At 36.8% G+C, this 14,454-nt stretch overlaps 1 protein-coding gene across 1 annotated transcript; it reads left to right on the top strand.

Annotated features, from left to right (window-relative positions):
- Positions 1-1,670: 1,670 nt before the first annotated feature.
- LOC117318923 lies at positions 1,671-4,435 on the top strand. The gene has a single exon (XM_033873856.1). It carries the CDS (start codon positions 3,180-3,182, stop codon positions 4,368-4,370), a length of 1,191 nt encoding a protein of 396 aa, XP_033729747.1. The 5' UTR covers positions 1,671-3,179; the 3' UTR covers positions 4,371-4,435.
- Positions 4,436-14,454: the final 10,019 nt, after the last annotated feature.

The following is a 14,454-nucleotide window of genomic DNA, read 5'->3' as shown; positions in this document are numbered from 1 at the left end:
TGTTACTGTAAGAGGATGTATGATAGAGGTTGTTACTGTAAGAGGATGTATGATAGAGGTTGTTACTGTAAGAGGATGTATGATAGAGGCTGTTACTGTAAGAGGATGTATGATAGAGGCTGTTACTGTAAGAGGCTGTATGATAGAGGCTGTTACTGTAAGAGGCTGTATGATAGAGGCTGTTACTGTAAGAGGTTGTATGATAGAGGTTGCTACTTTAAGAGTCTGTCAGGTAAATTCTTAGGTTGTTACTGTAAATGTAGGTGGAATCGCATCATAGAGGTTGGTGTTCTTCATTGGGGACTGTTTCTAGCATATAATAAGATGGTGATGGTATGAATTTATTCACATTACAGCTATAACATAATATATCACTTAGAAAAAAGGTAAATTATATAAATTGATATGTCTAAAGTATTTGCCAACACTGTTTATTTAGAAAGTCTGAATTGCAACAGTTGGTCTCCCTATATTATTCATCCTACTTATCAAACCTGATGATGCAATGTGAGGATTCAGGATTTCAGTTTTTGGGAAAACAGGATGACACCTTTATGATAATTGAATTTTATTTGAGGCATTATTTTTTTTATTTAAATTATAGTTTGAAAGTAATATTATCTATATATATTTATATATACATGTTTATCCTCATATAAGCAATGAAAATATGCTATATATATATATATATATATGGGACAAAGAAGTAATTCAAACAGTGTGGACATGTGCAATGAGGCTTAAATTGTTAAATTTTCGAGGCAATATTAATGCCACCCCTTTATCAAAACACAAAACTCCATACATTTATGTTAGGATCAAGTGTTATCTGGATTATATAGAGGATATCTAACAGTGTCTTCAGTAATATCAAATATATTTCTCGAGTGGGGCTAATATTTTGATATTTTTCACGAGTGCGCAGCACGAGTGAAAAATATCAAAATATTAGCCACACGAGTGAAATATATTTGGTTTTACTTAAGACACTGTTAGATATTCTGTTTATTACATTTTTGATCAACGAAAACCCTACCTTGTATGCTAACTAGGACTTCAGCGATAATTTGTAAACAAAAAAAGTAGTTTCCACTGTCCAGGCTGGACCAGGCGCTGACATATATGTCAGGCTTTCTGATTGGTCAATTATTTTGGTATTTTCTAATCATAAATTTGATTGGTCAAATCAGCAAAAGTAATATTTTTCACTAGTGAAAAATATGATATTCTTCACTAGTGAAAAATATCACTTTTATAGAATGAATAATTTTTGATATTTCACTGGTAAAAATGTAATAAACTGTTTATATTACTTCTTTGACCCATATATATAATTAAAAAACATTGTTTTAAAGTAGACTTTAAAAACGTCTTCACTGTATGCATCATAATTTAACTTATATATTTCAAGTTATTATGTATGATTTACCCCAAAACTTACATAAAATCTTCTGCCATATTGATTTAAAATACATAATTGTGCACATCATTTGTTTCTTTTAAAGTACAGAAAATGCAGATGTTAGACATTTAGATAGCATTGAACTTTCTTTTGTAAAAGTTTAAGAATCAATTAATATATATAATCAGAGATGTATACATAACTTAATTTTCATTTGTATATACACTGTATATATAGTTATACAGATTTCTGATATCATATATCCTTGTTTATTTAAATCAGAAAAATATATAGTATATCATGTTAAAATGTACAAATATAGATAGATTAATTGATACTAAATCATTAACACTATAAACTTTCTTTAGCCATATACATGCATGTATATACCTGGTAATATTGTATAGGCCTGAAGGCCACACCTGAGTGCTGGTCACCTATAGCAACTGGTCATGTTCTCACCTTTGCAGCTGATTATAATTAGCCCCCTGGCCCTATCCTCAGGTGTGACTGACAACCTGTTTATTTCTTGCAGGACTGACATGTAAGAATTATGTATAAAAGCTTAGATGATTTAATAATGCTGTCAAGTTTGCTTTTATGTAAATTGTTTCATCACAATGTAGGGGGGATCAATATTTTATGGGGTAGGTCATTATTTTATGCATAAAATACTGACCCGGGTCGGTATTTTATGGGGGGTCAATATTTTATATGACAGGGGAAGTAGATCAGATAACACCAGAACAGCTAGATCTACACCTTCCTGTGGGCGTTTATCCCGAGAACCCATGTTTGGCAAGATTATTTACCAATCAGAAGGATTGTTTAATTCAGTTGATTTAAATTTTGATCAAAACTGGTATTGTCAGGATGAAAATAACGAATTGATGGAGTTTAATTCTGGTTCAAACTGGAAATTTTTATTCAGAAAGTAACAGATTGATCAATATGACAAGAAGGAAGTTAATCAGTGTGGCTGTGAATTCTGAAGGTAGAGAAATATGGACAGTGTAAATTAGTGTGGCTGTGAATTCTGAAGGTAGAGAAATATGGACAGTGTAAATTAGTGTGGCTGTGAATTCTGAAGGTAGAGAAATATGGACAGTGTAAATTAGTGTGGCTGTGAATTCTGAAGGTACAGAAATATGGACAGTGGTAATCAACATTCTGATGCTGTGGCTGGACAACTTGGATCATCACAGTAACCCTGTGACATCATGAGGTAGTTATTCTCTTGTGTTTTTACATTACTGATTGTTTAACATAAACATATACTGGACGGGACAGTATAACCAGGATTTCATTCTTCAAATACATCAACCAAAACTCCAATTTATTTGATAATAATACAATATTGCTGTAACAACTGAAATTGTAATTTTCATCTAAATGGCAACAGCTAAAATACCTATCCGTACAAAAGGTCAGACAATCTGTGTTCATCACAAGGGGAAACAACTGGAATTGTATTGTGAAAAATGTCAAGAACTGACATGTTTAAAATGCCTTTCCTCTATTCACAAAAGCCATCCAGTTTGTGAGCTCAGTGAAATCACTCCTCAGAAGAAACAAGACATTAAAAACTTTATTGACATAACAGAACAAAATGACCTGGTACAAATTGGTAAATACATCACCTCTACTGATACACTCCTCAATGACAATGACAGCACATTTGAGAAACTGTCACATCAGTTGAGGATGCAAACAGACAAATTAAAACAAGATCTTGACATGCTCACAGCTGAGACACTAGCTCTCTCTTTATCAGAAAATGAAAGAGGACAATTCAAAGCTGATACAGAAATACAAACAGGACCTGGAGATGTACGACAAACAACTCAAACAACAAATACAGGAATGTAAGACAGCACTTCAGCAGGGTTCTGACTTAAACATTTACGATACAAGATGTGAAATAGATTCCCAAATACATTTCCCTGTTAAACCTGTCCTGAGTAATGTCAGCTTCACTCCAAACAAAAATCCTCAAGGTCACCTAAAGCTTGCTTTAGGGAAAGTTATCATCTCAGGTCAAGGTCAAACATCAACTGACCAGGATCGGTCAGTCTCAACATCAGATGGTCAGGGACAGTCCTCTACACAACAACAATCAGGAGATAAAGGGAAGAAAGCAGTGACAAGGTATAAACTACTGTCAGAGACCAAGGTGGTGGAGGAGTGGGAGTCTCCATGTATCATTGGTTCTATATGTCCCACCACTGATGATCAGGCCTGGACCAGTAACTACAGTAAAACATTAACTCTCCTGGACAGGAAGGGTACAGTAATACAGAAGGTCACACACAAGGCTTGGATCAATGACATCAGTCTGTCACCAACACAAAGACTGTGGGTCTGTGATGGAGAAAACAACATCCTGGAGCTGGTATCAGGACAACTGACACACAGATTCAGAACCAAGGAGGAACCCGAGTGTTTATGTGTTACAGCCAGTAACCATGTCATTGTAGGCATGTCCAAACACATCTCTAAATTTACCACACAAGGTCAGAAGGTGCTCACTACAAAGGCTGTAGGGACTGGGAAACCATTAGTGTGTTCACCATGGAGGATCACAGAGTGTCCTGTCACTCACAATGTCGCAGTGATTGATTCCAATAATAAAAGTGATGGTGGTGATGGAAACCAACATGTTGTCATGGATACTAACTTCCAGGAACTGTTTGTATACAGAGGTGACATCCCCAGTACATATAAAACATCACAAACAGGAGGTGAACCATTTAACCCCCTGAGTGTGGTGTATGATAGTGTGGGGAACCTCATCATAGGGGACTTTAACAACAACAGGGTCCTACTCCTCAGTGGAGGTGGTGAGTTCCTCAGGATCATATACACAGACACAGACCGGACACGAGCTGTAGGTGTAGACAGGAAGGATTACCTGTGGGCAGTGTTTGGTGGTTACAATGTAAAACTACTACAGTACAGAAGTATGTGATAGTTATAAACTACTACAGTACAGCAGTATGTGATAGCTATAAACTACTACAGTACAGCAGTATGTGATAGCTATAAACTACTACAGTACAGCAGTATGTGATAGTTATAAACTACTACAGTACAGCAGTGTGTGATAGCTATAAACTACTACAGTACAGCAGTATGTGATAGTTATAAACTACTACAGTACAGCAGTATGTGATAGTTATAAACTACTACAGTACAGCAGTATGTGATAGTTATAAACTACTACAGTACAGCGGTATGTGATAGTTATAAACTACTACAGTACAGCAGTATGTGATAGCTATATATTACTACAGTACAGCAGTATGTGATAGCTATAAACTACTACAGTACAGCAGTATGTGATAGCTATAAAGTACTACTACAGTACAGCAGTATGTGATAGCTATAAACTACTACAGTACAGCAGTATGTTATAGCTATAAACTACTACAGTACAGCAGTATGTTATAGCTATAAACTACTACAGTACAGCAGTATGTTATGGCTATAAACTACTACAGTACAGCAGTATGTGATAGATATAAACTACTACAGTACAGCAGTATGTGATAGTTATAAACTACTACAGTACAGCAGTATGTGATAGCTATAAACTACTACAGTACAGCAGTATGTGATAGCTATAAACTACTACAGTACAGCAGTATGTGATAGCTATAAACTACTACAGTACAGCAGTATGTGATAGCTATAAACTACTACAGTACAGCAGTATGTGATAGCTATAAACTACTACAGTACAGCAGTATGTGATAGCTATAAACTACTACAGTACAGCAGTATGTGATAGCTATAAACTACTACAGTACAGCAGGTATGTGATAGCTATAAACTACTACAGTACAGCGGTATGTGATAGCTATAAACTACTACAGTACAGCAGTATGTGATAGCTATAAACTACTACAGTACAGCAGTATGTGATAGCTATAAACTACTACAGTACAGCAGTATGTGATAGCTATAAACTACTACAGTACAGCAGTATGTGATAGCTATAAACTACTACAGTACAGCAGTATGTGATAGCTATAAACTACTACAGTACAGCAGTATGTGATAGCTATAAACTACTACAGTACAGCAGTATGTGATAGCTATAAACTACTACAGTACAGCAGTATGTGATAGCTATAAACTACTACAGTACAGCAGTTTATGTGATAGCTATAAACTACTACAGTACAGCAGTATGTGATAGCTATAAACTACTACAGTACAGCAGTATGTGATAGCTATAAACTACTACATTACAGTAGTATGTGATAGCTATAAACTACTACAGTACAGCAGTATGTGATAGCTATAAACTACTACAGTACAGCAGTATGTGATAGCTATAAACTACTACAGTACAGCAGTATGTGATAGCTATAATAAAACTACTACAGTACAGCAGTATGTGATAGCTTTAAACTACTACATTACAGTAGTATGTGATAGCTATAAACTACTACAGTACAGCAGTATGTGATAGTTATAAACTACTACAGTACAGCAGTATGTGATAGCTATAAACTACTACAGTACAGCAGTATGTGATAGCTATAAACTACTACAGTACAGCAGTATGTGATAGCTATAAACTACTACAGTACAGCAGTATGTGATAGTTATAAACTACTACAGTACAGCAGTATGTGATAGCTATAAACTACTACAGTACAGCAGTATGTGATAGCTATAAACTACTACAGTACAGCAGTATGTGATAGCTATAAACTACTACAGTACAGCAGTATGTGATAGCTATAAACTACTACAGTACAGCAGGTATGTGATAGCTATAAACTACTACAGTACAGCAGTATGTGATAGCTATAAACTACTACAGTACAGCGGTATGTGATAGCTATAAACTACTACAGTACAGCGGTATGTGATAGCTATAAACTACTACAGTACAGCGGTATGTGATAGCTATAAACTACTACAGTACAGCAGTATGTGATAGCTATAAACTACTACAGTACAGCAGTATGTGATAGCTATAAACTACTACAGTACAGCAGTATGTGATAGCTATAAACTACTACAGTACAGCAGTATGTGATAGTTATAAACTACTTTAGTACAGTAGTTTATGTGATAGCTGGACAATGACTGACCACTTGACCTGTGTTAGGCACTGTACATTTTTTCTTCCATTTCATCTTTATTTTGGATATGTACCAGATTCTATACTGATTTGTACAATTTTCTCACAAAGAGTTAATGTCCTTTCTGCCATACACGGGGTGAATTTTCAAAATTATATTTCAAACATGTCTATGTTGATGTAAATTGTTTATAAAGATAATTTATTCCTAATTAGTAATTTAACTGTTTCATATCTGTTGTCTATGTTCTTCCAATCTATCGATGTTAGATCAATCTCTTAAATACCCAGTAATACCCCGGTACATATAATTGGTCTTGGTCATCCATGTTTAATCTATATGTATATAAGTAATGTATAGGATATCTATACAAAAGTTATGTGGTATTTTTACCTTTTTGTTTTCTTGTGAAACACATATGTATTGTCTGTAGTGTTACTGAGTACTTTGTAAGTTTGTAATTGATGTAGGCGTGCTTGATTGAGAATTCTATCATGTACCTATACTATATACCGTACAGTAATAAGTATTATTTGTATATTTTAGGGACTTAATTTGGTTCACTTTTGCCTCATATTGATCACTGTGGCTTGACAAAATAAATATTCAGAATGACGTCACCTAGTTGGTCGTTTGTCGGCTGGTCGACGATGAGAACCCATGACTTCACCTAGTTGGTCGTTTGTCAGCTGGTCGACGAACCCTTACCTATTGTAGAAAAGCCAAAATGTAAATATATATAGTCACGCTTTAGTGCGGGTTCTCTGATGTTAACATTGGTGTTAATGCTGCCTAATGTGGCGACATACTACATGAATATTGATTGTATGTAAAAATTGTCGATTTCTAACGTCAAAACTACATTTTATAAAATTTAATTGGAACAGATAGAGTGATTATGTTCCACCATCAAGTCGACCCAAGCCTGGAACAGATACTACTGATCAGTAGTGAAACCATCATACTCTAGGACCACTACTGATCAGTAGTGAAACCATCATACTCTAGGACCACTACTGATCAGTAGTGAAACCATCATACTCTAGGACCACTACTGATCAGTAGTGAAACCATCATACTCTAGGACCACTACTGATCAGTAGTGAAACCATCATACTCTAGGACCACTACTGATCAGTAGTGAAACCATCATACTCTAGGACCACTACTGATCAGTAGTGAAACCATCATACTCTAGGACCACTACTGATCAGTAGTGAAACCATCATACTCTAGGACCACTACTGATCAGTAGTGAAACCATCATACTCTAGGACCACTACTGATCAGTAGTGAAACCATCATACTCTAGGACCACTACTGATCAGTAGTGAAACCATCATACTCTAGGACCACTACTGATCAGTAGTGAAACCATCATACTCTAGGACCACTACTGATCAGTAGTGAAACCATCATACTCTAGGACCACTACTGATCAGTAGTGAAACCATCATACTCTAGGACCACTACTGATCAGTAGTGAAACCATCATACTCTAGGACCACTACTGATCAGTAGTGAAACCATCACACTCTAGGACCACTACTGATCAGTAGTGAAACCATCACACTCTAGGACCACTACTGATCAGTAGTGAAACCATCACACTCTAGGACCACTACTGATCAGTAGTGAAACCATCACACTCTAGGACCACTACTGATCAGTAGTGAAACCATCATACTCTAGGACCACTACTGATCAGTAGTGAAACCATCATACTCTAGGACCACTACTGATCAGTAGTGAAACCATCATACTCTAGGACCACTACTGATCAGTAGTGAAACCATCATACTCTAGGACCACTACTGATCAGTAGTGAAACCATCATACTCTAGGACCACTACTGATCAGTAGTGAAACCATCATACTCTAGGACCACTACTGATCAGTAGTGAAACCATCATACTCTAGGACCACTACTGATCAGTAGTGAAACCATCATACTCTAGGACCACTACTGATCAGTAGTGAAACCATCATACTCTAGGACCACTACTGATCAGTAGTGAAACCATCATACTCTAGGACCACTACTGATCAGTAGTGAAACCATCATACTCTAGGACCACTACTGATCAGTAGTGAAACCATCATACTCTAGGACCACTACTGATCAGTAGTGAAACCATCATACTCTAGGACCACTACTGATCAGTAGTGAAACCATCATACTCTAGGACCACTACTGATCAGTAGTGAAACCATCATACTCTAGGACCACTACTGATCAGTAGTGAAACCATCATACTCTAGGACCACTACTGATCAGTAGTGAAACCATCATACTCTAGGACCACTACTGATCAGTAGTGAAACCATCATACTCTAGGACCACTACTGATCAGTAGTGAAACCATCATACTCTAGGACCACTACTGATCAGTAGTGAAACCATCATACTCTAGGACCACTACTGATCAGTAGTGAAACCATCATACTCTAGGACCACTATACTGATCAGTAGTGAAACCATCATACTCTAGGACCACTACTGATCAGTAGTGAAACCATCATACTCTAGGACCACTACTGATCAGTAGTGAAACCATCATACTCTAGGACCACTATACTGATCAGTAGTGAAACCATCATACTCTAGGACCACTACTGATCAGTAGTGAAACTATCATACTCTAGGACCACTATACTGATCAGTAGTGAAACCATCATACTCTAGGACCCACTACTGATCAGTAGTGAAACCATCATACTCTAGGACCACTACTGATCAGTAGTGAAACTATCATACTCTAGGACCACTACTGATCAGTAGTGAAACCATCATACTCTAGGACCATACTGATCAGTAGTGACACCATCATACTCTAGGACCACTACTGATCAGTAGTGAAACCATCACACTCTAGGACCACTACTGATCAGTAGTGAAACCATCACACTCTAGGACCAAAAGAGGCAGCCTTACCTACCAGATAAAAACAGCAAGGCTCGATTTCTTCCTTCTTAGCTTAATCCTTCCCAGGACCATCTCTGTACCTGGATCCAACTGACCTACAACATCAAGGGAATAGATCTAGACGAACTGTCAGCTTTCAGGTCCAAAATTACACCGATATTTCTGAAATATCCCTTACGAGTCATATATACAGTAGCCATACCACATTAAAACATTTGCGGAGGGGTTCATCACTGATTGCAAACTGTTCGGTTATTTCTCAAATCCTACTCGGCACAAGTGGGGCTTGACTTTTTATTCAAATACACTCAAATATACTCAAATACACAAAAGTATACTCAAATTATGAAATATAAAGATCATTCATTCACATAACCTCATTCTGTGTGTAACATGGTAATTATTGTGCAGATAATGCAACATAAGGCTTGATAAAAAGGAACAAGAGATCCCAGAGGGATCTTGGCGTCCACCATTGAATGATCTTAATAGGTTCCATGTCAGATTGATCTTTTCTCTACTTTTCCCTTCCTCTAAGTCTTACTAATCTGTGTAAATTCAGAAACAGCTATCTAGAACTTTTCAAACAAGAGGAACCTATATATTTAATTTAAGATTTAGCGATAATGGCTGTCTGTCGGCCATGTTGTTTTCGGATTGGTCCCAATTTGCAAAACTAGGCACTGATTGGAACCTACATATGAATTTGAGAAAGATCCCTTCAGTGCTTTCTGAGAAATAGCGATAACAAACATCAATTGTCAAAATCCAAGATGGCTGCCTATCGACCATGCTGTATTCCGATTGATCTCAAAATGCAATATGCATAACAAGGCATGCAACAAGAGGAACCTACATATGAAATTTGAGAAAGATCCCTTCAGTACTTTCTGAGGATTAGCGATAACAAGAATTGTTTACGAACGGACGGACCACGGACCACGGACGCAGGGCAATTTGAATAGCCCACCATCTGATGATGGTGGGCTAAAAAATGAAAAAGACAAGAGGCCCATGGGCCTTAACGGTCATCTGACAAACACTTACACTTACAGCAGGGACACACCCCTCAATCCAGCATTATTAAATGTACCATAAATTATTTATCGCAGCCAGTTATGTTTTGGATCAAATTTGGTTTTTATCCATTTAGCTTGTCCAGGAAGAGCAGCATCATAAAGCAAAATTTTAGCCAAGTTCCCATTTTTGGGGCATGCCCCTCTGTCCCAATGGGTCAGAAAAGACTCATTTATATCAATTAGGATTGCCTTTCCCCAATGATGTTTCATACTAAATATGGTTGTAATCAATTAAGGCATTAAGGAGGAATTGCATTTTTAAGAAATGTTTAACCTAAGCGCTCCTTTTGCCCCATCTTTTTTTCCCCAGGGGTCAAACCTGTCTCATTAAAAAATATGATTGCCGTCATCTTATGTTTCACATCAAATTAGGTTGTAATCCACCAAAAGGTTAGGGAGGATTAGGATTTAACAGCAAATATTCACCACCCTTTTGGGGCCCTGCCCCTCAGGCCCCAGGGGTCACACTAGCCTCGTTTATATAAAATATGACCACCCTTCCCAAAGGATGTTTTACACCATATTTCGTATTAATCCACCCAAGGGTTAGAGAGAAGTAGGATTTATAGCAAAAATTCACCAAAGTTCACCTTTTGGGGCCCCGCCCCTCTGGCCCTAGGGGTCAAACCAGCCTCATTTATATAAAATATGATTGTCCTCCTCCAATGATGTTTCACACCAAATTTCATATTAATCCACCCAAGGGTTAGAGAGAAGTAGGATTTATAGCAAAAATTCACCAAAGTTCCCATTTGGGGCCCCGCCCCTCTGGCCCTAGGGGTCAAACCAGCCTCATTTATATAAAATATGATTGTCCTCCTCCAATGATGTTTCACACCAAATTTGGTAATAATTCACTATGGGGGTTAGGAGGAGTAGTATTTTAAAGCAAAATTTCATCAAAGTTCCCCTTTTGGGGCCCGCCCCTCTGGCCCCAGGGGCCACACCAGCCTCATTTATATAAAATATGACCACCCTCCCCCAATGATGTTTCACACAATATCTGGTTGAAATCCACCAAAGGGTTAAGGACGAGTAGGATTTTATAGCAAAATTTCATCAAAGTTTCCTTTTTTGGGCCCGTCACTCTGGCCCCAGGGCTCACACCAGCCTCATTTATATAAAATATGACCACCCTCCCCCAATAATGTTTCACACCAAATTTAGTTGTAATCCACCAAAGGGTAAAGGAGGAGTAGGATTTTATAGCAAATATCCACCAAAGTTCCCTATTTGGGGCCCGGCCCCTCTGGCCCCAGGGGTCAGAGGGGCCTCATCTATATAAAATATGATTGTCCTCCTCTAACGATGTTCCACACCAAATTTTGTAATAATCTACTTTTGGGTTTTGGAGGAGTAGTATTTTAAAGCAAAATTTCATCAAAGTTGCCCTTTTGGGGCCCCGCACCTCTGGCCCCAGGGGTCACACTAGCCTCATTTATATAAAATATATGACCGCCCTCCCCAAATGATGTTTCACAACATATCTGGTTGAAATCCACTAAAGGGTTAAGGAGGAGTAGGATTTTAAAGCAAAATTTCATCAAAGTTCCCCATTTGGGGCCCCGCCCCTCAGGCCCTAGGGGTCACATCAGCCTCATTTATATAAAATATGATCACCCTCCCCAAATGATGTTTCACACAATATCTGGTTGAAATCCACCAAGGGTTAAGGAGGAGTAGGATTTTATAGCAAAATTTCATCAAAGTTCCCCTTTTGGGGCCCCGCCCCTCAGGCCCCAGGGGTCACACCAACTTCATTTATATAAAATATGACCGCCCTCCCCCAATGATGTTTCACACCAAATTTAGTTGTAATCCGCCCAAGGGTAAAGGAGGAGTAGGATTTTATAGCAATATTCACCTAAGTTCCCTTTTTGGCGCCCCGCCCTTCTGGCCGCAGGGGTCAGACCAGCCTCATTTATATAAAATATGATTGCCCTCCCCCAATGATGCTTCAAACCAAATTTGGAAGTAATCCACCCAAGCGTTAAGGAGGAGTAGCGTTTTGAAAGAAAAAGTTTACGGACGGCGCACGGCGCACGGCGGACGACGACGGACGAAACACGATGACTATAAGTCATCCTGACCCTTTGGGTCAGATGACCTTAAAAAACAAATCAAGGGAGGTTACTCTTTTCAATAAATAAATACAATCTAAAATGTCACTGCAAAAGACATTAAAAGCATAAGTCTGGGTTTATATATACATGTGTATCTCTAAGGAGTCTGCCAGACTCTTTCTACTAAATATATTTTATTCTGGTTACGCCATACTCTGAATAATTTCTTAGCATCAAACAATAATTGTACAAAGAATGTTACAAATATATTTTTTTCAGTTGAGGAAATATCAGACTTGTTTGTCAAATTATAGTCATATTCACTTTCAGCATTGATTAGAAATTGTAATAAATTACTGGAAAAGTATTTATCAGTGCTCGTCTAACTGTCACTCATACCGGAAATGTAACAATTTCCATACTAGTGGCTGTGTGTTTGATGTATTGTGAATGGAAACTTGGATTAATAAATAGTAAACAAAATGCTGACAATAATTCAAACAATTTCTTAACAATTAATGAATACTGTATCATTTCAAATACTGGATGTGCCAATTTCAGATGTATGAATTGTCTGGAATTTTAATGACAAATGTTGATTGTTATGAAATTAAAACAACACTTTTATAGAATGTTACTATAAATATGCTGCAGTCTGTGGTCTGTAAATTTTACATTTTAATCTTCAAAATTACTTGGAAAATTTTGAACAAACTTGACATGAAATATTACTAGACCAATTAACATGAAATTCAATCGATAAACTCAGTTCACAAAAATACAAACTGACATCAATAATCAAGGTCATTAGGTCAAATTTTGTATATTTTCACTGATGTATGTTTTGTTATGACAATATGACAAAGTTGGTAAGAATAAAAAAAGAAGTCAACTGACGAAAGATCAACAAGGTCATTCACTGGGTCAGAGGTCAAGGTAATTTGTATCCAAAGTCAAGGACAATGAAGAACTTTAATTCATATTGATCCTGGCTGTTTGTGAGGAGGTAACTAAGGTTTAGATAAATCAACTTAAAGCTACATAAACATAACATATGAGTGTTATGGTATACAGTATTTACATTTCCACACAAACATAACATATGAGTGTTATAGTATACAGTATTTATATTTCCACACAAATATAACATATGAGTGTTATAGTATACTGTATTTACATTTCCACATAAACATAACATATGAGTGTTATGGTATACTGTATTTACATTTCCACATAAACATAACATATGAGTGTTATGGTATACTGTATTTACATTTCCACACAAACATAACATATGAGTGTTATAGTATACTGTATTTATATTTCTATTATCAGAGAAAACATAATACTGTTTTTGCTGTTTTTGTAGTCAAAATGTCAAAGAGAGGTTTTGACAGTGATACAAGATAATGAGATTTGGATCCAGAAAGTGAAATCTTATAGTTAAAGAAAGGTTTTGACTGTAATACATGATAATGAGTGACAGATTTCAAGCTGCACAATTATTTGTGATATAACTTAAATGAAATCAACATGACAGTATGAGTGCAGCAAGAAATTACCGTTACTACAGACTGGATCAGGCTATAAGATTCATGAATATTAATAAAACTGTCCAAAACAATAGAAATCCAGCAGCAGTATCAATTTTTTATAAAGTAGATTTATCTCATGGAAATTGCATAAATAATTATAAACTTTCTCTTGGTCTCTTGTATTTATTTTTCTTTTACTATTTCATCTGTTAATCTAATACATTTTGGAATAGGAAAAACTAAGTATATAATGATAGCTATAGGTAGTGATGGGATGATGATCCCCCTATACAATGTATACCCACTACACAATGTAGACCCCCTATACAATGTAGACCCCCTATACAATG

This window comes from Pecten maximus, unplaced genomic scaffold, assembly GCF_902652985.1.
Source record: "Pecten maximus unplaced genomic scaffold, xPecMax1.1, whole genome shotgun sequence".
Classification (NCBI taxonomy): domain Eukaryota; kingdom Metazoa; phylum Mollusca; class Bivalvia; order Pectinida; family Pectinidae; genus Pecten; species Pecten maximus.
Note: the sequence above shows the minus strand (reverse complement) of the source record. Positions and strands in the feature narration are given on the sequence as shown.

Excerpts from the sequence above, each read along its gene's own strand:
- LOC117318923 (XM_033873856.1), top strand. The coding sequence starts at position 3,180 with ATGAAAGAGGACAATTCAAAGCTGATACAGAAATACAAACAGGACCTG.